At 38.2% G+C, this 25,407-nt stretch overlaps 1 protein-coding gene and 1 non-coding gene across 2 annotated transcripts in view; one reads left to right on the top strand and one right to left on the bottom strand.

Moving 5' to 3' along the window:
* DNAH8 (dynein axonemal heavy chain 8) overlaps positions 1 to 25,407 on the bottom strand; it is a 290,688-nt gene that overhangs the window by 203,874 nt on the left and 61,407 nt on the right. The window contains exons 19-26 of the mRNA XM_014782746.2: positions 21,204 to 21,339; positions 20,209 to 20,321; positions 18,388 to 18,494; positions 10,077 to 10,152; positions 8,915 to 9,110; positions 3,695 to 3,891; positions 3,011 to 3,137; positions 369 to 604 (exon numbers count right to left, since the gene is read on the bottom strand). Of these exons, the coding sequence (XP_014638232.2) occupies positions 369 to 604; positions 3,011 to 3,137; positions 3,695 to 3,891; positions 8,915 to 9,110; positions 10,077 to 10,152; positions 18,388 to 18,494; positions 20,209 to 20,321; positions 21,204 to 21,339 (1,188 nt within the window). The remainder of the gene's footprint in view (positions 1 to 368; positions 605 to 3,010; positions 3,138 to 3,694; positions 3,892 to 8,914; positions 9,111 to 10,076; positions 10,153 to 18,387; positions 18,495 to 20,208; positions 20,322 to 21,203; positions 21,340 to 25,407) is intronic.
* Positions 23,336 to 23,442, top strand: LOC147915702 (U6 spliceosomal RNA). Its single transcript, XR_015554206.1, has one exon. It is a non-coding gene; the product is annotated as a U6 spliceosomal RNA (small nuclear RNA).

Below are 25,407 nucleotides of genomic sequence, written 5' to 3'. Positions count from 1 at the left end.
ACTGGTCATGAGTGAGACCTATAACTGGTTTCTAAGGAAAGCCAAAGATATTTGTGGAACTTCCTTAATATGTTGGGACCGACATGAGAGTTAAAACCATTCTTTTCTGTAAAATGTTGGTGCCAGCATAAAAAACTGAAGACTGTCTAGACCAGTACAGTATTATTAATATGTTAATATTCCTGCATATACTGTTCACTGTTGATGATTGTCAAAATCCCCCCAAAGATATCAACATGAGAAAGGAGAAATAGGCAGACTGTGCCATAAAACAGATAAAGAATGTGTTAACAGAATCACTTTTTTAATGTGTATCAATCTTTTAAAAAAATAGCATTTCATGAGAGAGAAATACAACCATTTCTTACTTCAATTGGTCCCAAAGTCATGTCCATTTGAATTTCGTTATCACGGATACAAGACAAGGCTTCCATTGCAAATCTGATGTCATCTAAATCACGAATAGGTCTAGATAACTTTTTCAAGTATTCATTGATAAATGCTATCATGTCTGACATTTTCTTTTTGTATTCTTCATTCAAATATCGACAGAGTAACATCTTCCATGCCTTAGCTTCAATTGATAAGGCCAATTTCATTGGCTCTGGTGAAGACAAGAAAAGATCAAAATAGAATACAGTTGACGTTCTGAAACTATTCACTTTCTGTGTAATCTGAGCATCTATAACTGCACTGTCCAATTTGATAGTCACAAGCTACATGTGGCTATTGAGCACTTGAAATGTAGTTAGCCTGAATTAAATGTGCTATAAAGGTTACTAGATTTTGAAGTCTTAATTCCTATCCCCATGGAGTATGTTAAGCTGTGCATGAGAAGGACACTAGAGTCTATGGAGAACAATTTCGGAAATTAGTTCTAGCATTGTCCAATATGAACCTTGCTCTGTTTCTGGACATCCCATTAGCAGCCCTCCCTCATGCCCCCATTTTCTTCTAGGTAACTCCAAACAATGGAGTGTAATCTATTGTTGTGTCTGCCAAACCCTGCACCAGTTTTCTTGTTATTCTATTCGCTACCTCATCCACATGGTTAGAGAATATGTATAACCTGACCCTGTACTCTGGGCCTAGCTGATTGTCCCAGGTCAATCCTGACTTTCTACGGACCGATCAGAATCTTTTCTCGAGAGTTTGCAATGAGATTTGATGGGGAGCCATGTGGTCTAAGGATCAGAAAAAGTCGTACACAGAGGGAAGAAGAAACAAGAGGCAGAGAGAAAGGATTTCCTCAGCGTCCTATACTGTCTCTTGGTCTGGTCTACTTTTAAGGCCCAGTTGCATCTTTGATTCTGGGATACACCTTTTTTCCCTTAATGTAGCTCAAATAGGTTTCTATTCCTTGAAAACAAAAGAGCTCTAACTATTCAACTCTACGTTATCAATCCTTGCCCATTCCTCTTTTCTCCTCTCTGCACCCCTGCACTCCCCAGGCCTGCCAGGGGAAACATGACTGCTCCCCTCCCAACTTCCAACAGTTAAACTGAGAAGACTAGGGAGCTGAGGAAAGTGTGGCCTGAGAAGAGACACACAACAGCTTGTTGACCGAGGATGTGAGATCCTATCTCACGAGGTCCACACCTCCCAGGCCTCTGTTCTCCTTTTCCTCGGGCCCCAAGGATTCAGCCCGCCTTGCCCTATTTTTATAACTGTTGTCACCTATTCTATCTTTTAATTTCCTATCTCTAACATCAAGCACTCAGCCATCTATAACACTGTGCTAAAGCTGATTTGTGTATTAAGGATCATATTGTTAATCACCATGAGGAAACAAATAGGACACTAAAATAATAACAGGTAGAGTACAGTTTCTAAAACTCTACAGAAGTTCTTATAATTATTGCCCCTGATGCATAGTTTCTGATTTCTGGCTAAATAATCCCCTCAAGTCCTTGTGATTCTTCTCCAAATTAAATTCCTTCTTGATAGACATGATAATAATATTTAGTATTTATTGAACATCAACTATGAGCCAGGTACTATGTTAAGTGTCTCATATAAAGTAGTTCATGAGGTGGACACTGTCATTATCACCAGCAGAGGAGATGGAGATTAAAGAGGTCAAGTAACCTTGATAGTCAAATTTCAGAGCCACAGTTACCCTGACTCCCTGAAAATAGATCTGAAAATCCAGTTTAGGTGGATAACCGATTTTACACTGACCATTCAAATATCCTCTGAAAACAAAATCTGACAAATTTAGGACAAGACTGATTGTACCTCTGTAACCTTGGCAATACGTAGCCACCATAGCCAGTTTTAAACCCAAACAATAGACCAAGTCACCTCAGTTCACATATTTTTGCAAGCCAATCAGTGTCAGCCCCTCCCTTCTGAGCGTCAACCAATCAGGAGGGACATAATAAGCCTGCATCCGAGTGCCAACCAATCCACAACAGTTTCACCTGAGCAAGCATCCTTTTATAGATAATGTTAACCTGTTTATGCACACAATCCTTGGACTCCCTGCTGCCCAGACGCCCAAATGAGACCAGCAGTCTGCTCTGCTGGGAACACCATGCCTGAACAGCATAGCTCTCCCTCACTGCAGTAAGCAACAGAGTCAGATTGATCTTTTTATTTCAGACATTAAGTGGTTGTCTCATCATCCTTTGATACTCTAGTCCCAAGTGGATTAACTTCTCAGGAGATTACATACTGCTTGACTCCTATCTCAGGTACACAAGCCCCTCCTCACAGTAACCTGAAAAAGAGTTTCATTTGTACTTTTAGTTGTTTGACTGCCAATTGAGGAACTGTGTAGTGTATTAAGTGTATTAAGCCACCTTGGTATAATATTACATATGTACAATATATATAATATATATTATACATGTATAATATATATAACATATATATGAACAATATTGATAGTCCAGAAATATTTAATATTTATAATATTCTATGAAAGTAGCTTAATAACTGCTTTCTAAATAAAGTAACATTTCATGTGAAAATACAGATACTTTAGATAATAAATATTTTTAAATACCTGTATGCAGTTCAAGTGCTCCTACAACAATAACAGGCTTCAGCTCATCAATCTCCTGTTCAAAAGTAGCATAGTGTAGAATTTCTGATCTGATTTCAGTGAGAGAGGGGTTGTTAGCCAAAAACTCCTGTAGTAAGGAAATAATGTTTTCTTTAGCTTTTTTGACAGTACAAATCTTACTCTTATAATAGTTAAATTAGAAAATTGCATTTGCTTATATACTTTTCCACGTGTATGCGCTATCAAGCCAGTGGCTTGGTAAAGAAAAGGATGAACTGGTAGTACTGGGAAGAGGAGGCTCTATTAGGGAGTTTCACAGCCTATCACGAATGGTTATTCAGAGCTGTAAAGCTTCCTTGAGTCCCTAACCAAAACTAGAGCTGAGTCCACATAAGTGGGTCACAGCCTTGAATACCTGGCCTCTGGACATGTCTGGAACATAATTGGTACTCAATTGTTTAGGGAATTAAAAAAAATCTGCCTATGCCTCATTATTATCCATTGCCTCAGAGTGTCAATGTGAGAATTATACAAGATAGAAGGTGTTAGGTGTTTGGCAGTTAGAGGGTCCCGGCCTCTGCTCATGAGCTCCTGTCATTATCACTGATATTTTCCTGGTCCTCCCGCACAAGTTAGATATAAACAATTCAAACCTGAACTGCATCACAGGTAGCAGACACACACCTTCACTTTCACATCTCGGTCCTCAGTCCAGAGCGTCTTGTACTTTTGAAAGTCCTGCAAGGCTTCATGAGCCACCTTCCTGAGAGAATTCACAGAGGAAGAGAGGAGAAGGACCAGCTTGGAAATATCCTTGTGCTCGGCTACACCCGGATAAAAATTCTTCAGCTTCCTTGCAGGAATCATTTCTTCAAAAGATCCTGAAAACAGATGTTTTTATATATAGGCAAATTCTATATTCAACTTTACATATTATCAATTTTCAACTTTATAGACTTCTTTCAAGCTGTGTTTTCTTAAAGACTCTCCCTCCAAGTAATTAAGAGCAATTCTCTTGCTATCTTTACTTATTCTTATGAAACTATTATGTCAGATGTTGAGGTCTCAGTTTCTTTAATGTGAGAAAACTGTGTTAAGAGGACAGCACTGGGCCGGCCTGGTGGCTCAGCGGTTAAGCGCTCGCGCTCTGCTGCTGGCGGCCCGGGTTCGGATCCCGGGCGTACACTGACATACCACTTCTCCGGCCATGCTGAAGCCGTGTCCCACATACAGCAACTAGAAGGATGTACAACTATGACATACAACTATCTACTGGGGCTTTGGGGGAAAAATAAATAAATAAATAAAATTATAAAAAAAAAAAGAGGACAGCACTGAAAGACACTGATTAAAACCTAAAAAATAAAAAGTCCTCCAAAGGAGGGTCAAAAGAGTCGAAATTGCTACCCTACAGAAGAGCATGGTGGTTAAAGGAGAGCCACCACATTTATCACCCAAATGACCTTAAGCCAGTTATTTAATCTTCATGGAAATACTTGTGAGGATTACATGAGACAACATATGTTTGTCTTCAGCTCCGCGTCTGGTATACAGAGCTCATGCAGTCACTATTCACCACCACTGGAAACATTTCTCTCCAAAATCTGATCATGTCATACATATATGTATATGTATATATAATAGTATTATAGAATATAGAATAGTGGGTATGTAATTAAGATCTAATTTAAGTTTTTGCCACGTGGATAAAAGTCTCTTGCACAATTTATTAAATAGTACATTCTTTCCCCACTGATTTGTAATTCTGCCTGTCATATATCGAATTTTCATATATATGAGTGTTTTTGCTCCCTCTGTCCTCTTCATGATCTATTATCTATTAATTGACCATTAAAAAGTTGTCTTAATTAGCCTGGCTTTATAATACTGCTTGCTATTTGGCAGGGCAGAGCCCCCTACCTTGTTTTTCTTCACCAATTTTTGAGGCCATTTTTGGCTCTTTCCACTTCCATATAATTTTACAATAAAATTGATAAATTATAGGAAAAAGTCTGTTGTGATTTCACTGGAATTGTACTGAATTTGTAAATTCATCAAAGAATTGACTTCTTCATGATGTAGATTTACTCCTGTCTTCCATTATGTCATTCTGCAATAATAATTTTCTCCAAAAATGCTGTGTAAATATTATCTTACATTTATTTATTATGTACCTTATGGTTTTGTGGCTATTGAAAAATCTATTTTTTCTATCATATTTTTTCCAGATTTGTTGAGATATAATTGACATATAATTCTATTACATTTTAATTGAATTATTGGCTATTATAGAAATACTCTTTATTTTTGTATCTTGGTCTTTACACATAAACATTACTGAACTTATTAGTTATAATAGTTGTTTCTAGATTCCTTGGATTTTCTATGCATAATCTTTAAGTAAGGACAATCTTAAGTCTTCCTTTCCAATTATTATTCTCATTTTTTATTATCTGATTTCATAGTGAAGATCTCTAGCAAAATACTGAATAAAAGTGATAACAGCAGGCTTCCTTGTTTATTCTTCATTTTAATGGGAAAGAAATATTTCTAAATTTTTCCACAGATACCATTATCAGAAAATCCCTCATATTCTTAGTTTTCCAAGAGGATGTTTGTGGGTGAGTGAAATATACCCACATATACAGAAGGGTATGTAAAACATTTGTCAACAAAGAATAAGAAGTATATAAAACATATTTTAAAGAAGAAGAAGAAAAAGAATTCCACTGTACTCAGCATCCAGGAAGAAGAGTGCACTGCCAAGATATTAACAGCCCTCCGTAGACCCCTCTCCAATCACACTCCCCTCCCTTACTCCCAGAGGTAAACACTATCCTGAATTTTCTTTGAAGATAAACCAATGTGCGTATCTCTAAACAACATATGGCAACATATTTTTTAAACAGCATAATTTTTTTAAAATTGAGCAGTTAAGCACAAACCTAGCTGTAAAGGAAAGAAACATCAGTTGCCCACGTTAGATGAAGGCTCCTAGGAGAAAAGAAACTGACCAGAGTCTCTGGGTCTAGTCTTTGGCTTTCCTACATGTTTACAAAAGCCCTTTGTGGGGAAGCCACGGGGTAGCTTCACAAGTGAGTCCTATATAGAAAATATAGGTCTCATCATAATTAGGGCATCTACTAGGGCTGTATTTATGAGCCAAGTAATGGATGTCCAGCAGGAATACAGCCAGGACAGTGGGCTAATCTGTATTTTCCTAGATCACAGTTCCTTCCTTCCAGTTCTCAGTAGCATGTCAAAGAAGAACACTTTGTGAAATGAGTTTCCTCAGGTGACCCATGGCAATGGAAGTAGAAGAGCAACTTCATCAGCACATGGTGAAAGTGAGCAAGCACAGCCAAGAATATCGACCAGGCTCACCCAGGCATTCAGTACAATGGTATCAAGCATCTTCGTGAGGGCAGCCAAAACTCATCCTTCTCTTGAGTCACACAGGTGGCCCTCTATGCTTAGAATACAATTGTCGTTGTGTAATCATCCTTCATCATTCACCTGGGAATTCCCTTCACCTCTTGGCTGTGTTTTACTCCTGTTTCCAATAGCTCATGTCATCTTTTTTTTTTCCTTGCTTGACTTTCTCATTTTGGAAGAGTACAACCTTTAGTAACTTTGTGGATAAAGGTGCATTGAGGGTAAATTTTTTAAGATACTGCATGTCTGAAAAATGTTTTTATTCTACCATCATACTTGGTTGCTAATTTGACAGAGAATAGAATTCTTACTTGCAAGGTTGTTGATTAGTCCAAAGATTCCTGTGCCTAATGGTTTTTAGTTTTGCATTTAGCCTGCTATAATAATAGAAAGACATGTGGAATGAACTAGGAAAAGAATAAAGAATAATGGCAAATATTGGACTAAAAGTCAGACAATTGGATTCTAGTTCTTATATCTGGATTCATTCCCAGCCCTGTCACTAAGTTTGTGACTCTGGACAAATTATTTAACCTCCCTGAAAAAGGGATGGAATAAATATTTATTTTGCCAGCTGTTTTATGTATACACATAGACCCATCTACATGCTTTTTTCTCCTTTGCCTCTCATTTGCCAATGTTGCTCCTTCTAGGTCCTGAACAACCAGTTCAGCCATTGGTCACTGCCTAACAGTCTATATATATATCTTTGCTTCAGATAATTCCTCCCTCTTTCAAAAGGATATACTGCTTGAAGCTCTGCCCACTGGGGCTAATTCCTCCTCTCACTGTCCTTTAGAGCCACTCCTGAGTAGACTGTAGGGCAGTAGAAGTCCATTTTCAGCTCACACCAACACATCAAGCCAACTCATTGTAGCCCAGGCCTGAGATTTTTCATCCTCCATAGCTTGTTGTAGGGAACACTCCATGAGACCACAGTTATAAGCTGAGAGAGCAGAATTGGTGCAACATAGAAAGGTGGCACTGGGGTCTGGCCTACTTGCTCATATAACTTACATAGTATCTTGCTGTTTTTAAGTTGTGTTTCCCTGATTACCAGTGGAGGCAGTATTGTTTCAGAAAAAAACAGTTTGGCTTTTTTTTCCCCACATGTAAATAAGATCTTGCGATATTTCTCTTTCTGTGTCTGGCTTATTTCACTTAGCATAATGTGCTGCAGGGTCATCCATGTTGTCACAAATGATAGGATTTCATTCTTTTTTAAGGCCGAACAATATTCCATTGTAAAAAAGTCAAACTCATAGTAGCAGAGAGTAGAATGGTGGTTACCAGAGGCTGGGGGATGGGGGAAAAGGGGAGATATTGATCAAAGGGTACAAACTTTCAGCTATAAGATGAATAAATTCTGGAAACCTAATGTAGAGCATGGTGACTATAATTAATAATAATGTATTGTATATTTGAAATTTGCTAAGAGAGTAGATCTCAAGTGTTCCCACCACAAAAAAAAAAGAAAGGTAACTATGGGAGGTTATGGATAGGCTAATTACTCTGATTGTGGTAACCATTTCACAACGTACAAATATATCAAAACATCACATTGAACACCTTAAATATACACAATTTCTGTTTGTCAAAAATAAATAAAAAATTTTTTAATGTGGCAGAACAGCAAAAAAAAAGGAAAAAAGAGAAAGAAAAAAACAGTTTGGTGTTCTATACAAAAAAAGTGTCCAAACACATCCATGAAATTTTGAGTCAGTGTCATATCACACTCATAATTACTTAAGGGAATAGCTTCTATACACTTTATATACAAGGAGGCTGTGACCCAGATTTTCTAAGCACCACGTTCTAGCAAACGAAGTTTATGAGACCAAATACAATGCTGAAAGTAGAAGTAGAACTAAAGCTTACTACAATTTTTAACTTTGAGTCTAAGATTATGATAGTAGAACAGTGATAAAAATCCTTGTTCACCCATGACCAAAATCTGGAAAGAAATATCTGTATGTTATGTTTAAGATGGAAGATGGAGAACACTAGTTTTTTTCAAATGCAAAATTTAACAAATAAACATATAAAAATGACTTTCAAAAATATCTATATGCCAGGCCAGCCCTGATGGCCTAATGGTTAAAGTTAGGTCTGCTCTGTTTTGGCAGTCTGGCTTCGGTTCCCAGGTGCAGAACCACACCACTCATCTGTCAGTAGCCATGCTGTGGTGGTGGCTCACATAGAAGAACTAGAAGGACCTACAACTAGAATATACAACCATGTACTGGAGCTTTGGGGAGGAAAAAAAATAAAATGAGAGGAAGGTTGGCAACAGGTGTTAGCTCACGGCGAATCTTTCCCAGCAAAAAAAAAAAAAAATATATATATATATATATATATATATATATATATATATATATGCTGTCATACCCAGGAAGAATCTGAAAGACTATTTACTAATTTTTATAATTCTAAGATTCTATTGATGTGAGATTTGATTTAACATCTTACTGTCTTCCTTCTTCAACTGTTTCCCTGTGCTTAAATGGGTCATGTCAGTAGTGGTACGCGAGGGACTGCTAATGACAGGCTTCGTGTAATGGGTCTGCTGTTGCCCCCAGTGAGCCACTCCTCTGCTGACCTCCAGGGTTAACTGGATCATACGGTTAATGGCTTGTTGAATGTCATCCAAACTAGGAACCATTACCTGTGGAAAGAAGAAACAAGTTCCTGGGACCACCAGCACACACAATCCATCCCTCTGATTCTCACCACCCTCATTCTCCACTGAGTGGGGAAAGCCTCAGCTGGCCCAGTGGAAGGCTGCTTCGAGGAGAGGAATGTTAGAGGAGGGCAGGCTGCAGACTTACTCTGTCCTGAATTTTTCCCATTCCATCAATTTCTGCAGGCAGAAGGTCAAACCTAGTACTTGTCATCCTCTCCCTGTGAGGGTGGCTAGATGCAGCCCAAAATTATGGAGTGTATGTTGAATGTTGATGAAGCAAAATAACCGAAGAAGCTCCACTGCCAAGATTCTGACCTCAATTCCTTGAAATGTGCCAAATAAGCAAAGAAATTTCCTTTAGGAGGCCAGACTGTGTAGACGTGGTGTTAGGTGAGTCGTAGATTGTTCCTACCTGGCCTTATCCCTTGGCCCATCACAGAATGCACCTCAGTCATCCTGTGTGGCTTGGAGTTCCAGATGCCATAAGCAGCTGGGGTGGTAGTAGAGATAAGTTCCATAAGAAAGCACAAGGGATCCTTAGTGCTAAGGGCATAGGCTCTTTTTTTCTATTCTGCCATCCTTAGTGGGTTGCCTCATGGTCGCATGTTTGGGGTAGGGATTTGGACTTTTGAGATGGTCTTACATAGATAACTTAATGTCTGAAGTAAGGAAAAGCAAGAAGATTTTTCGAGTACTTGCTAACTGGTGGCAGAACAGATGCTTAACTCAACTCCTACACCAACCTTCGATACACCATGAGGTATGCAGAGCAATTTTTTATAATAGATATAAATGATAACATTTTGATTTTTGTTAAATACTGAGGTGAAGTCAAAAAATATATAGGACCAAGAGGTTACTATAAATGAAAGTTCAGTTCTATGCTATACTTCTTAAATACATTACCAAAATATCATTGTGTTATCTTGAACATTTAATAATACTTACCACATTAGGAATTGCAAGATGTACTTCAGCTTTTATAAAGGAAACAACATCTTCTGACCACTTTCGTCCATAATGGCTGTAAGAAGATGGACATTTAGCTGATAAACCTCAACCTAAAATTTCATAAATAGCTTGTTATGCTACAACTTTCAATCCTAAAAATAAAGACCATTTTCAAAATACCAAATTACACGAAGAGAATATTATTTATGATGGAATCATAAATCTCAGAGAACTAAGAAAACACAATGATTTCATATTCTTAGAAGTAAAATGTTAGTCTTATATATATTTTCTAGTAGTTTCACGTTGTTCTCTCTCCATTTAATAGTGTTTTCTACAAGCACTCCTTTTTCCCAGACCTATAACAGATGCCAGACAAGATCACCAACAAAAAGGTATATAAGAAGGTATATATATATATACTTTTATATATACTTTCTGCAAGATTAAAGAGGAGGTTTTTGGTCAAAGCCTTCCAAAAATTGCCTTTTTAAACCATATCACTCATGCTCAAACAGAAGTACGGATACACAGATACACACATGCAAATAAAGAAGGAGACACATCAGAGCTGCAAATTAGTATGGTTACCTCCCTCTGCCTTGACCTCTGTCCCCATCCCAGATAAAATTATATAAAGGTAAACTTCTCATAGCAAGAAACGCTGCCATCACTAAAAAACTATATTTCCATTTATAAATACAAGCAGATGGGGGGGAAATCACAAGAAACATAAGTCTCCACAGTTCAAAGTGGATACCCAACTTTACCACTTAGAATCAATGGTTCCGAGATAAACATATTATTGCAAGGAACTCTTTGAACTAAAAGCATGCAAACAAACAAAGAAAAAATACTCTAATTCATAGTCTCACTGTGAAATTCAAGATGCAGCCATAGAGCAAGTGTAGACTGTATTAAAAAAGGCACAATCTGAAAACAAGAAAGAGTTTCATAAAGTACAAAACACAGATGAAATAATAGAGGCAGTGACCAGCACATTAGATCATTCAGTAACTTATTGGACAAACTAGAGGATTAACTTAAGGAATTCTTCAAAATTTCAGATGCAAGAGTGATGTCAGCATCATGGTGGAGTGAGGTGTTCCCTTTGTCTCTCCCCTCTAAGTTACAACTAAATGGACATCCAGTATCCAACAGAGGATTCCCTACCCAGCACAACAGGACACCTGGGAGAGCCATGCAGCTATACATCTGAAGGTGTGTAGACTGGATGCCTGGGAAGCAGTGGAAATATGGGAGCTCCCTAGCCACCCCCGCCCCAGCAGCAGTGATCCAGGTTGCAGATCCTCACATAGCAGCCAGCACCACTGTGAGTGGAGGCAAGGGCAGCCTGTCCACACATGAATGCTCTCTGCAGAGTGGCAGTAGCCTGGCCCATGCGAACATGCCCCATTGAGGAGCTGCAGCCCAGCCCACATGAATGCAGAGCAACCAACCAGCACAACTACAAGCAGATGGGGTGGGAACAGAAAAAACAGCCCATGTCCCCACCACAACAATGGAAGGTAGAATCTGCAACCAGAATCAACAGGAACCATGGCAGAACCAGTGACCCAGCCCCCCATCATGGCAACTCTGACATCAGCTCCACCAGCAGCAGGGGCCATATACAAGTCCCTGGGTCCCCAGGCCCCCACCAATGACAGTGACACCTGTGAACCCAGCACCCCTGCCAGTGGTGAAACCAGCACCCCAAGACAACCCAGGAGCAGCAGCATAGATGGTGCATAGGACAGCAGCATCTGAGCCCGCAGAGAGCCAGTGGAGGAACATGAGACCCAAGTGACCAGAACCAAAGTTTAAAAAGCTGTACCCAAATAAGAAAAGGTGATTACTACCACAAATGCATCAGCAAAGGATCAATCCACCAAACACCATGAAGAACTACAGTAACACTGCAGAACAGAAGGAAAATGACAACTCTCCAGAAATCAAACCTGAAGTCATGGAAGACTACAATCTGACAGAGAACTCAAAATAGACATCATAAAGAAACCCAAGGAGTTACAAGAAAACTCAGAAAGACAGTTCAATGAGCTGAGGAATAAAATTAATGAACAGAAGGAATACTTAATCAAAGAGAATGAAGCTCTAAAAAAAAACCAAACAGAAATTATGGATATGAAAAACACAACTAATGAGATAAAAAACAAAGTAGAAAGCATAAAAAATAGAGTATATCTTATGGAGGAGAAAACCAGTGACCTTGAGCATAGAAACCTAGAAATACTTCAGGTGGAGGAGGAGAGAGAACTAAGATTCAAAGAAAATGAAGAAATTCTTCAAGAAATATCCAACTCAATTAGGAAAAGTAACATAAGGATTATAGGTATCCCAGAGGGAGAAGGCTGGGAGAAAGGAGCAGAGAGCTTGTTCAAAGAAATAATAGATGAGAATTTCCCAAACCTGGGGAAGGAATTGGAGATACAAGTATATAAAGCCAATAGAACTCCTAATTACATCAATGCAAAAAGACCTTCTCCAAGGCATATAATATTAAAACTGTCAAAAGTCAATGACAGAGAAAAAATATTAAGGGCAGCAAGACAGAAGAAAATAACGTACAGAGGAACCCCATCAGGCTTTCAGCAGATTTCTCAGCAGAAATCTTACAGGCTAGGAGAAAACAGAATGATATATTCAAAATTCTGAAAGACAAAAACTATCAGCCAAGAATACTCTATCCAGTGAAATTATCCTTCAGATATGACAGAAATAAAAGCTTTCCCGGATAAACAAAAGCTGAGGGAGTTCATTGCCACTAGGCCTGCTTTACAAGAAATGATGAAGGGAGCCCTCCTACCTGAAACAAAAAGGCAAAGGTTTACAAAGTTTTGAGCAAGGAGATAAACAGACAAAATCAGAAAATTGCAGCTATCGGAATAGGTTAGCAAACGCTTAATTATAACGTAAAAGATAAAAGGAAAGAAAGCATCAAAAATAACTATAAGCACTTCAATTTAGTCACAAACTCACAACACAAAAAAGAATAATTTATGACAACAAAAACATAGAAGGAGAAGAGGAAAGGGATGGAACTTGCTTAGGCCAATGGAGACAAGAGGCTACCAGAAAATGGATTATCTCATCTCTGAGATCTTTTATACAAACCTCATGGTAACCACAATACAGAAAAATCAGAACAGAGTCACAAATTATATAATTTCAGATGCAAAATACAAAGAGAAATTACTTAAAGAAAAGGTAAGAGAGAGGATAAAGATAAGAATGTTTACCAAATGCTTCATGTATGCCAGGTGCTTTACCAAGCACTTTCCAAGAATTAACACATTTCATCTTCACATTAACTCTGCGAGGTAGATCCTGTGATTCTTATTTCCATCTTGTAGATGAGGAAACCAAGGAAGAGAGTAACTTACAGACGGTCACTCAGCTCTGAGATGCCTTACTACCTACAGCCAGCATGTGAACACTACATAATGTAAATTAAAGCATAACCTTTCTCTAACTTAAGAATAGACTTGTTTTTTCATCTTGAAAAGATTCTAGGGGGGCCGGCCTGGTGGCATAGTGTTTAAGTTCTTGTGCTCCACTTCAGCGGCCCAGGGTTCACGGGTTCGGATCCCGGCTGTGGATCTACACTCCACTTGTCAAGCCATGCTGTGGCAGGCATCCCACATATAAAGTAGAGGAAGATGGGCATGGATGTTAGCTCAGGGCCAATCTTCCTCAGCAAAAAGAGGAGGATTGGCAACAGATGTTAGCTCAGGGCTAATCTTCCTCACCAAAAAAAAAAACAAAAAAAGATTCTCTGTGTGTCTGACAGGATTAATGGGAAAAAATAACCTACATCTAAACATATAATTCGTGAATTGCAGGAATAAAGGGGGAAATTCTGTAGGCATCAAAACAACAGACGTTACTTAGAAGAGAAAATCGGATTAGTAGCAAAACTCTCATCTGAAAATGGAAACAAAAGAAGACAATGAAACAGTATTTGCAGAGTGTGAGAGAGAGATTGTGACCCAAGCTGACCAAACTAGCATTCATGTGTGAGAGTAAGAGAAAGACATTATAGACAAGGGAGGATTTTGAAGTATTATACTCATGAATCTCTCTTCAAAAACCACTTAAGTACTGCAGGACTTGTAAATCAACATGGCAGAGTGAGTTCAGGCTTCAAACATGCCTCTTCGTGCCAAATACATCACAATCATGGAAAGAATATAAAGAATGCTTACATACAAGATAAGCATCTCCATGAATCAGGAATGGATCAGACACACAAAGACAGCCCAGCCAGAGTGCTGGTCGGGAAAGAGGCAGTGACCGCAGGCAGCTGGCCCCTGTGGACTATGGGACTGAAAGTCCTTCGTGTGAGATGAGACCTCAGTCAGGCTTGCTACCTGAAGCCAGAAACTAAAGTGACGTTTCCCCACTTGTAACAAGAGGCAACACAACAACAAAATAAAGTCCATCAATCTACTGCGTATAGCTGCAGCTTTTCCAAAAGGTGTGGGTCTGGGGTGACAGAAGCAAATACACAGCACCCCCAGTAAGCTACTAAACCAGGCCACTCCTCTGCCCCAGACTAAACCTGCCATATCCCAGTATCTATGCAGGTGGCAGTAACCATGAACAAATAAGACTTGGTTCTGTACTCAAGGTTCCAAGGGTCATGTGGAGGCAAAAGTGAAACTCCTAGATATAGAGGGAAGGAGAAAGAAACAGAGAAAAATGAAAAAACCTCTCGCTCAAAGAGGGGCCACAACCTAAAATCCCAATATGCATGAATAAGTCTAACAGTAAGAAAGAGGATTAAAGAAATCAATAATTGAAACAGAAACTCACTTCAGATAAAATTAAATGTATAGAAGTATTACAAACTCTAAAATAAGGATGTTCAAAGAGATAAACAAAGGCTATCCTCCATAAAATAATAATAAAGAAATTGCTAAACTAAAAAGGCAGAAATGATACAATATCTGGAGGATAAGAAAAAGTATTAATTTAAGATGCAATAGCTGAGATCACTTTTAGACTAGATACAGAGATACTCACCCATAATGTAGTCCAGAAAGGCAAAAAGACAAAATATATGACAGAGTAGTTAGGAGACAGAGAGACGGAGCAAGAGGCCCCCACATTTGAGATGACCACATGCCCAGTGTGCCCAGACAGTTCCAGGTTAAGTCTGTCCTGGCACTCCGTCTGGATAAATGCTTCTTCACTCTAAAGAATGTCCCAGTTGGAACAATAAATTACGTGGTAATCTATTCAACATTCAGCTACCAGGAGTTCCACAAGAAGAGAATGAAGGGAATGTGCTAGAAGCAATAACTGAAGAGGAAATTGCCGAGGATTTTCCAAGAGTAAGGAACACTATAAGCCCTCAAATAGACAGTGCACTCTGAGAACAAAGCAGCATTAAATAAAGACACATCCACACAGGGAAAGAAAACTGCAGAATCCCAAGGATAGAAAACATCCCTCAGTTAGATCACTGCAGGCTTCACATCAGCAACAACATAGGTCAGAACAAAGCAAAGAAATACTTTCAAAATGCTAAGAGACAAGTGAAAATTTTTTATCCAGCCAAACCGTCATGAAAATATGAGGACAAAAAAAGGCATTTTTCAGACTCAAAATGAATAAAAGAGTTTACCCCTCACATACCCTCACTAAGGCACAAGTAGGATACAAGAAATACACAAGAACCTGAAAATTTTTATAAAAATATGCCAGTAAATACATTATTTTTGAGTGTTCAAAAAGAGGTAAGCCTAAAATATCAAACAGCAATGATAAGGTAGGTACAGCTCAGTGAGTAAAGCATCCCAAGGCCCTGTAGTCAGAAATAAGCTAGAAAGCTGAAGAACTATAGGCAGTACTTCTAAAAAACTGGAGCAAAATATGTGTATTCTAAATTTAAGGGTAACCACTAAAGAACTGAAGCACAGAAAAGAGAATAAAAGGGAAAAATTATCCATCCCAAAGATAACAGAGATAATGAAGTGAACCAAACAAAAAGGATAGTAAGAAGAAAACACAAAATAAAAATTATAATTAACTGTAACTATATTAAAAATCATAATAAATAGAAACAGATTAAACTCTATTAAAAGACAGAGATAATCAGATTGAATAAAAATAATCAGATTTGTAACTATGTGAGGTGATGGATGTTAACTAAACTTATTGTGGTAATCATTGCACAATATACACATATACCAAATCATTATGTTGTACACCTTTAACAAATACCTGTTATGTGTCAATAATATCTCAATAAAACTGGGGAAAAAACGTTTCATAAGATGCTAGGTTATCAATTCCCTAGAGGAAGAAAAAGGTCTTAAAATGAAACATTATAGAGTTTATATTTTAAATGTATAATAAAAGAAATTAAATACATAAATAAATAATCAGGTATATGATGGTTTTAAGAGGCAAAACAAAAAAAACTGCACAGAAAGGCTCAAATGAAGGGATAGGAAAAGATGTACAAAAAAAGCTGGGAAAGTAAAATTAAGAACAGACTAAAAAGAATTTGAGGAATCAGGATTAATATGGATAAATAGGCTTAATGAAATAAAAATAAAAGAAACAATGTTGTAAGTAGATTTAACTACTATGACTTTGTATGCACTTAACAACATAGCCTTAAAATACATAAAAAAAGAACTGACCAAAGTAGGAGGAAAATTATCAAGTTCACTATCATATTGGGATATTTTAACAGTGAAATTAAATTAAAATTCAGCAATGAATAGTTAAGGAATAAATCTAACAAAAATGTGCAAGACGTTTACACAGAGACTTATGAAACCTCATTGAAAAATGTTAAAGAAGAGTTAAATAAATAGAGAGGTAATCCATGATTTTGGATAGTAATTCTCTCCAAATTTATCTACCAATTCAATGTAATTTAAAAAAAAAAGAAAAATTAATTTTCAAGAACTTTTGCTTGGTTAACTAATTAACCATACAGAAAAATATATACTGGTCTCCTACCTCACACTAAATACAAAAATCAATAACATGTGGATTAAATTCCTAAAGGTAAAAGACAAAACTATAAAACTTTCAGAAGACATTATGAAGTAGGTAAAGATTTCCTTTAAAAGACTTAAAAATCACAAATCACTAGGAAAAGATTGATAAGTTTGAGTATCTTAAAGAAAATATTGAATATTTTTAAACTCAGCAAAGGACACCATAAAGAGAATGAAAAGATAAGGCACAACTGAGGGACTATATTTGCTATATTATTATCAACACCCATGTATTAATCCAATTCAATAGAAAAACAGGCAGGAAAGAAAAGAAAAAAAGAACACAAATTTTAAGGAAGAGAAAGAACAAATGGCTCATAAACATGAAAATATGCTCAAACTCATCAGTAACCAGGAAAACGGTAATTTAAATCCCCATGAGATGCCATTTCACACCCCCTATGCTGCAAGGAATTGTTTAATTGAGCAATATCAACCGTGTGCAATGATGAGGGGCCACGGGCACTCGCGTGCTAGGCGTTTTCTGGTAAAGTGAGACACGCATACACCCCAGCGCCCAGCCATTCCACTCCTAGCAAGTGCAGCAGGAGATAGGTACAAGAATGCTCACAGAGGCTTTATTCACTATAGCCCAAACTGGAAACAACCCAAATGACCATCACCAGTAGAGCAGGTAAACAGATTGTGCATACTCCAACTATACAGAAGTGAAATGAAATTATATCAACGTAGATGAATCCCCAAAACAATACTGAACACAGCTCAAATACAGGCAAAATTAAGTGATACATTGATTAGGGATACAAACACATGGTACACAGTAAGGAAAATCAAGACAATGACATAAACCATCAAGGTCAGGATGGTGGTTACCTTTGGGTAGTGTTCAGTATTCTTTGTCTTGGCCTGGGTGCTAGGAACACGGTTGTTCATTCAATCACTGTTCTTGCAATATTACACATATGTTTTCATATAGTCTTTTCATGAATGGCATATTTTAAATTTTATAATTTTTGTTGTTGTTGAGGAAGATTGACCCTGAGCTAACATCTGTGCCCATCTTCCTCTACTTTATATGTGGGATGCCTGCCACAGCATGGCTTGATGAGTGGTGCGTATGTCTGCACCCAGGATCTGCACCCGTGAAGCCTGGGCCGCCAAAGCAGAGCATGTGAACTTAACTACTATGCCACCGGGCTGGCCCCAAAATTTTACAATTTTTTAAATTAATAAAAATAAGAGGTGCTATTATCATTACATTATGATAGTTAGTATTACCAGACATATTTAGCATTTCTTCAACTTGCCTTGCAACAAATATTCTTCTTTTCATTGTGTCCAAAGATAACCGTGTAGCCTTTTGAAGACTGTCTAGTAATTGATGAGAGAAAAAAGCATAGACCTCTTTACATTCCTGTAATAAGAAATCATATTAAATTTGGTACAAAAAATAAAAACTCTAACACTCCCAAAGCAACAATATTAGAAATGACATGTGAAAGATGAAAAATAATAAACTATACAATTTCAATTATATTGTAGGAGTAAATTCGTTGTTTACTAAGTTACTTGTTTATTTTTTTAAACAAGAAGCAATATATGAAAAGTGGCTTTCATAAACACCCTATCAAACCATAAGAACTTATTCAAAAGCCAAAATTCAAAAACAGTTTATTCAAAATAATCCTGGTTTGCTCAATACTCAATAATTCACTCAACAAAACTGAAGCACTTATTAAGTGTGGTGTACTTCTCAATGCTCAGGGGTGTGGGCACAAGAGGATATTTAGTCTCCATCCTCAGAAATCTCAGCTTGGTGGATAAACATATTTTAAAATGTATAATACCAAAATATATGGGCTGAAATATGGGTCTGTCCCTCTCTCCAAGCCCTTCTTTCCCTCCAGAGGAGAAGTAGCCAAGTTTATTGGTCAGAATGTAGGACAAATATAGAGCCTTGGCAGGGATCTGGGCACCACGTCTTGCTTACATAGGGAGTCACACTTCCAGGGCCAGGCTCTGGCCATATGCTACTCTCTAGTCTGCATCCTGCCCCTCCGAGACTTGGGGGGTAAGTCAGGTTGAGTTGGGTCAGAAGGGAGGGTTATTAGGCATGAACAAAGAAAAATATGGTCAGGGTTGGTCAATTACCAGGCTGAAGCACAGGCACAACATAATCAAATATTTATGTTGGATAGACCATTCTGGCAGCAGTGGGGAAGATGGACTTGAGAGGCAGAGGCTATTTAGGAGTTGACTGCACTAATGCATCTCCAGGTGATCCCCCAATTCCAGAGGTTCTGATGGTCCTCTGTCTTGCTCTGAGGAGCCCAGCCAGTGTCAAGGGGAATGCAATTGGAAGAGAAGGACTGCTGACACAGAAATACACTTCCTCTCTCCAGCTGACTCCAGCCATTAATAATAGCCACCTGGTGCGTGGTACTGAGAAGAAATCTATGGCTAAAACCTAGACTCAGCAGGAAAGTGTTTCTGGATCAACTGGTAATATCATCCTTGAGCAAGAAGGTGAAAGTGGAACAAATGTGTGCTGTTTATTTCCAAGACTAGATTAGAATGTGTGTTAGAGAGTATAAAAGTGTGTAAAATAGAGAAAGAATGAAGGGATAATAAGTATGAGGGATTAAAAGAAAACTGACAGGAGCGAGAGAAAGGAGGAATGAGTATAAATGTGGGAGTGGAATTCAGAATTGATGCATGACCAGAAGCATGAGGTCTAAGAAGGAGAAAGAAACTCCATACCTCCGTCTGAACCTTCCCTCTCAACACACCTCAACACCATGTGAAAACCTGCCCACCAGCGTTTCTCCTGGGAGAGAGTCCACAGCCCATCTATAGTGCTAGTGAAAAATGCAGATCCCTGGGCCCCCAGTGGTTCAAAATCTGGGCTTGCAATATAGGTAACTCTGCTAAACACAATAATGGAGAACAAAGTTCTCCACTCTGAGTCAGATGGACTGGCACTACGATCCCAGAAGTATGACATTTACTATATAAGAAAAACCAGTTCTGGCTGTAGAGCTGTCTGGAAGAAGCACCATTTGGGGTTATCTACAATGCTACAAGTCATAAGTCTGGGAAATGGCATGAGGTTGTTGCACAATAAATACCTTTTTAAATTCATCTTTGTCATTAACATCAACCTCAGTCACAGTACTAGTCTCATAGTCAGTGCTCTCACCCTCTTCTGTTTCGCTTCCAAAAGCAACATGTTTCTTCTGTTCTATAGAGAAAGGATAAAACAAAAATATAACATTTAATGTTGAACCTGTGGCTTATTCTATACGGCCAAATCTTCTCAGGAAACCTTTTCTTAAAAAGTTCTTAATTTTAAAAATTTAAAATTTATTCCTGTGGGAATCGTCCTTGAATTCAATTTAAATCACCCAATAGAATCATCATTCTACTAAGAAATATACTCTTTAAATACACTCTGTCTTAGTATCTAGAATTAAGAAACATTTTAAGAGGGTCTTACATATTATCTTTCTAAAATACCTGTTTACCTTTTAAGTTTTCTAACTTAACGAGCCGATACTTTCGTGTTTTTGACACTTCTGACAAAAACTAATTTAACTAAGTGGGAAAACTCCAAGAGAAAGAAGACATGCTGTGGATACTTATTGAAGCTCAGAGTTTCTCAGCCTCAGCACCATGGACATTCTCATTTGGCGGGGGCTGTCCTGTGCATCGTAGGATGTTCAGCAGCATCCCTGGCCTTTACCCACTAGACACCGGTAGCACCACCCAAAACGTGTCACCAAAATGTGACAACCAAAAATGTCTCCAGATATTTAGAATGCAGTGGCAAAAAAAAAAAAGAAAGAGAGAGAGTTAACACAGCAGGACTGAGACTGCTATCCATAAAAAGGCCTGCTTGCAAGGTTGGCATCTGGGAACCTGGATTTCAGGATTCCCACCATTCTCTAACTGATAAAAAGGGCTCGCTCTGCCTAAGCAGTTTGTGCAAATGATGTGGCGTATGCTGAACGCCTGCTTTCCTTCTGGGAGTCTGGAATTTTGGTACCTGCTAAGCAGAAGGTGCCTATTTGACAACATATATCTGTAACTCTTGTGATTCAAACACCATAACTAGTGAAATTACCTGGTAAACGTTTTGCTGTTTTCCCACTGTGCTTTACTTCATAAATAGTCTCAAATATTGATATAAGTTCTCTGACAGCTTCTTCCACATGCCTACTTTTGTGGTTTAGAATCTCAGCCCATTCTTTTGTGTATGTCTATTAAGTAAAGAAATGACTATTAATTTCCAGATACTTAAAAACCACTGTGAAAATTATTAATATGATCTTAATTTATAAAACTATGATGCCACTTGAAAATAACTAGGGAGAGTTACCAATAGTGTAATGTTTCAGACCTAAAACTGTCAATGGCTGAAGGCACAGCTGCTAAGGCCCAAGCAAAGAAAAGGAGGAAAAAGAAGAAAAATTTAAAGTCTTTGCCGTTTACCTGAGTCAATCACACATCGACATCTATAGTCACTTTTATATGGTGAAAGGAAAGAAGCCTGACGGAGTAGAGAGACGATGATGTGAAAAGTTGAAAGTGAGAAGTGGTTTTAGAAAAGGACAATTCAAAGTGTTGCTTTGAGATTCAAACGAGATAAAGTTTTTAACTGAGCATGGTGTTGTATGCCAGGCATCAATTTAAGAGCTTTATGTGTGTTAACTCAATTAAACAACAATCTCTCGGGATAGGTAATATTATTGTCCCCAATTCACAGATGAAAAAACTGAGGCTCAGAAAGAATAAGAAATTTGTCCAAGGTCACACAGTGGGTGATAAAAAGAGGGGTTTGAAACTAGCTTTGTCTGATTCTAAAAGCCTGTGCTTTGACTTTCTGAACTTTTCTAATAGTCAGCAAAGGCTTTAGGAAGAAATTGAGAACCAGTTAAACTCAGAAAAGAAAACTAGCTAATAAAATCAAATAGGTCTTTTGTGGAACAATTTTAGGAAAGAGAAAAGTAAATGGGAGCAGCCAATTGGGCCTTTAAAACCACTTCTGTAGAGGAACCAGAGCCTGTCCATGCAGACCTCTCTCCAGACAGGCCTTGGGAGGTCCCACATTTCCCATGTACCACCCTCATGTAGTCCTTCCTTGGCTACTGGATTGAGAGAGATACTTCTAAGTTTGTCATTCCCATTTATACCACCTCATCTGTATCTGAACCCATCCTCATCTTTTCTCAGTCTCAGGGGGAAATGGTGTTTCTCTTCCTACAGGAAGACATTCTCTGATCCTCTCCACTCCCACCAACTCTTCTGACCTTGCTCCAGCATTCATTCATTCCATCCTTTCTAATTTATTTAACATAGTTTTAAACCTTGGAACGACAATGGTGGCTGAGAGTCCAGCAGGGAAAATGAGTGTAAATCAAGTAGACACTTCCAGCTGATCGTGGCAGATTGGATACGTGTTTATATACACCACCACCCCACTCTACTCCCGGTTGCTTGGAAATAACCTAAGAAAGCAACCAGATACTACTAGTTAAACATGACAGACTGAACACACGTTTATCTTGGCACTCCCCTGGTATCTCTGGAAACCTCAACAAAATAACATAAAGTAATCTTTTAAAAAGAACATGCCCACAAGAATAAATGGGAGGATGCCACATAAATTCTTCTGTATGTTTCCAATACTGTATAATAATACAGTTAATGAGATTCAATAATTGGTGCTGGGACAATTGAATATCCACTTGCAAAAGAAGGAAATTGGATCCTTTCCTTACACCATACACAAAAACTAACTCAAAATGAATCATAGACCTAAATGGAAGAGCTAAAACTATAAAACTCTTAAAAGAAAACATAGGCATAGATATTCATGATCTTGGATTCGGCAAAGTTTTCTTAGATACAACACCAAAAGCAGAGCAACAAAAGAAAAAGAAGATAAACTGGACATCACCAAAATTAAAAACTTTTGGGCTTCAGAGGACACTGTCAAAAAAGTGAAAAGACAACCCATAGAATGGGAGAAAAAATTAGCAAATCATATATCTGATAAAGGACTAGTATCTAAAACATATAAAGAATAATTCATTACAATTCAAAAGTAAAAGGACAATCCAATTTTAAAATGAGCAAAGAATCTGAATAGACATTTCTGAAGGAAGGTGTACAAAAGGTTAATAATAATAAGCACATGAAAAAATGCTCAACATCACTAGCCATTAGGGAAATGCAAATCAAAACCACATGAGAGTGCTCACTTTGGCAGCACATATACTAAAATTGGAACGATACAGAGAAGATTAGCATGGCCCCTGCGCAAGGATGACACGCAAATTCGTGATGCGTTCCATATTTTTGTGAAATAAGTCAGAGGGAGAAGGTCAAATACCGTATGATTTCCTTCATTAAGTAGTAGATAGTAACAACAATAAGCAAACACATAGAGATGGAGATCGGATTGGTGGTTGCTGGGGGGGGAGTGGGGGAAGAAGGAGGGCAAGGGGGATGGTTCGGCATATGTGTGTGGTGATAGGTTATAATTGGTATTTGGGTGGTGAACATGATGTAATCTATGCAGAAATAGAAGTATAATGATGTACACCTGAAATTTATACAATATTATAAACCAATGTTTATATGTATATATAAACCAAGGCAATAAAGAAAAGATTAAAAAAAGAAAAAAAGAAAACCACTTCACACCCACTAGGAAGGCTATAATCACAAATGATAAGTGTTGGCAAGGATGTAGAGAAATTGGAACCTTCATACACTGCTGGTGGGAATCTAAAATAATGCAGCCATTTTGGAAAACAGTCCTACAGCTCTTCAAAAGGTTAAACAGGGAGTTAACGTATGACCTAGCAATTCCATTCCTAGGTAGATATCCATGAGAAATGAAAACAAGTCCTCACAAAAACTTGTACATTTATGTTCACAGCAGCATTATTCATAATGGGCAAAAAGTAGAAACTCAAATGTCTATCAACTGATGAATGGATAACAACAATGTGGTATATTCATACACTGCATTATTATTCAGCAGTGAAAAGAAATGAAGCACAGATATGAATGAACTTTGAAAAACACTGTGCTAAGTGAAAAAAAGCCACAAACAAAATACCACAGATTATCTCATTCCATTTGTGTGAAATGTCCAGAATAGGCAAATCTATAGAGGCAGAAAATAGACTTGTGTTTGCCTAAGGCTAGGAGAGTTGAGAGGAAATGATGAATGACTGCCCATGAGTGAGGGATTTTCTTTTGGGGTGATGAAATGTTCTAAAATTGTGGTGATGGTTGCACAACTCTGTGAATATACTAAAACCACTGTATTGTACACTTTAAATGGGTGAATTATGGGTACATGAATTAGATCTCAATAAAGTTGTTAAAAAATAATAATTAGTGCCAGAAATAATTCGAGTAAGGAATTGGAGAAAAACAATGAAGATAGGAAATGAAAGATGGGTGAGTGAAGGCAGCATGAGTGAGAATTTGGAAAAGTGTGGTTGTGAATGAGAAGTGAAGGGAAATGTGGGAAGGTTTTTGTTTGTTGGCAAGGAAAAGGTGAGAGCATATTAGACTGCTGGTAGGAAGAGTCCAGTGGAGAGGACAAAGTTGAAGATATAGAGGAGAAGGAGGGAGACTAGTGGAGTAAGTCTGCAGGAAGGCAAGAAGGCATGGATCTAGAGCCCATTTGGAGGACCTAGATTTTGAAAAGAGGTAGGAACTTTCTCCAAGAAACCAGAAGGAAGGAACAGTTGGATGCAGAAGCAATTAACAACACACCAAGAGCTCTGACTGTGAAAATTATTTATACAACTTTAATTTAGAAAACTATAAATAATCCCTGCAACTCTGTCAATGCCATCTTGCAAACACTCCAGGTGCTGGTTATTCTCCATTTGCCCCCTGTCAACCCATTCTCAGCTCTTCTCTGCCCTGCTCTGTGCAGAGGGAAACTGGCTCCTGGGGCTGCCTTATTCTCTGATTTCCAGTTGGGTTTGACCCAATGGGAAGCATCAGCAGAAGCTAGGAGAGCTGGAGGAGAGAGAGGATGGTGTGTTTTTTCCCACTCCCTCATTGCTTGGAGGCTGCCTCTCTATAGATGCTCTCTCTTCACAAATTCACCTCCTACAGGATGAGCCCTTCCACATGGCTCCAGCTTCTACTGGGGTCTGGAAGCACTATTTCCTCCCTTGATCCCTTCAGCCCCAGCGGCAATGATCACCACTGGGACTTCTGGGCTGTCTCACCTTGCTGGGATCTTCACTGGTACTGTCCCATACACAATATTCCCAACCCCATCCTAGTGCCTA

This window comes from Ceratotherium simum, chromosome 13, assembly GCF_057802395.1.
Source record: "Ceratotherium simum simum isolate JZ-2026a chromosome 13, ASM5780239v1, whole genome shotgun sequence".
NCBI classification, from domain to species: Eukaryota; Metazoa; Chordata; class Mammalia; order Perissodactyla; family Rhinocerotidae; genus Ceratotherium; species Ceratotherium simum.
Note: the sequence above shows the minus strand (reverse complement) of the source record. Positions and strands in the feature narration are given on the sequence as shown.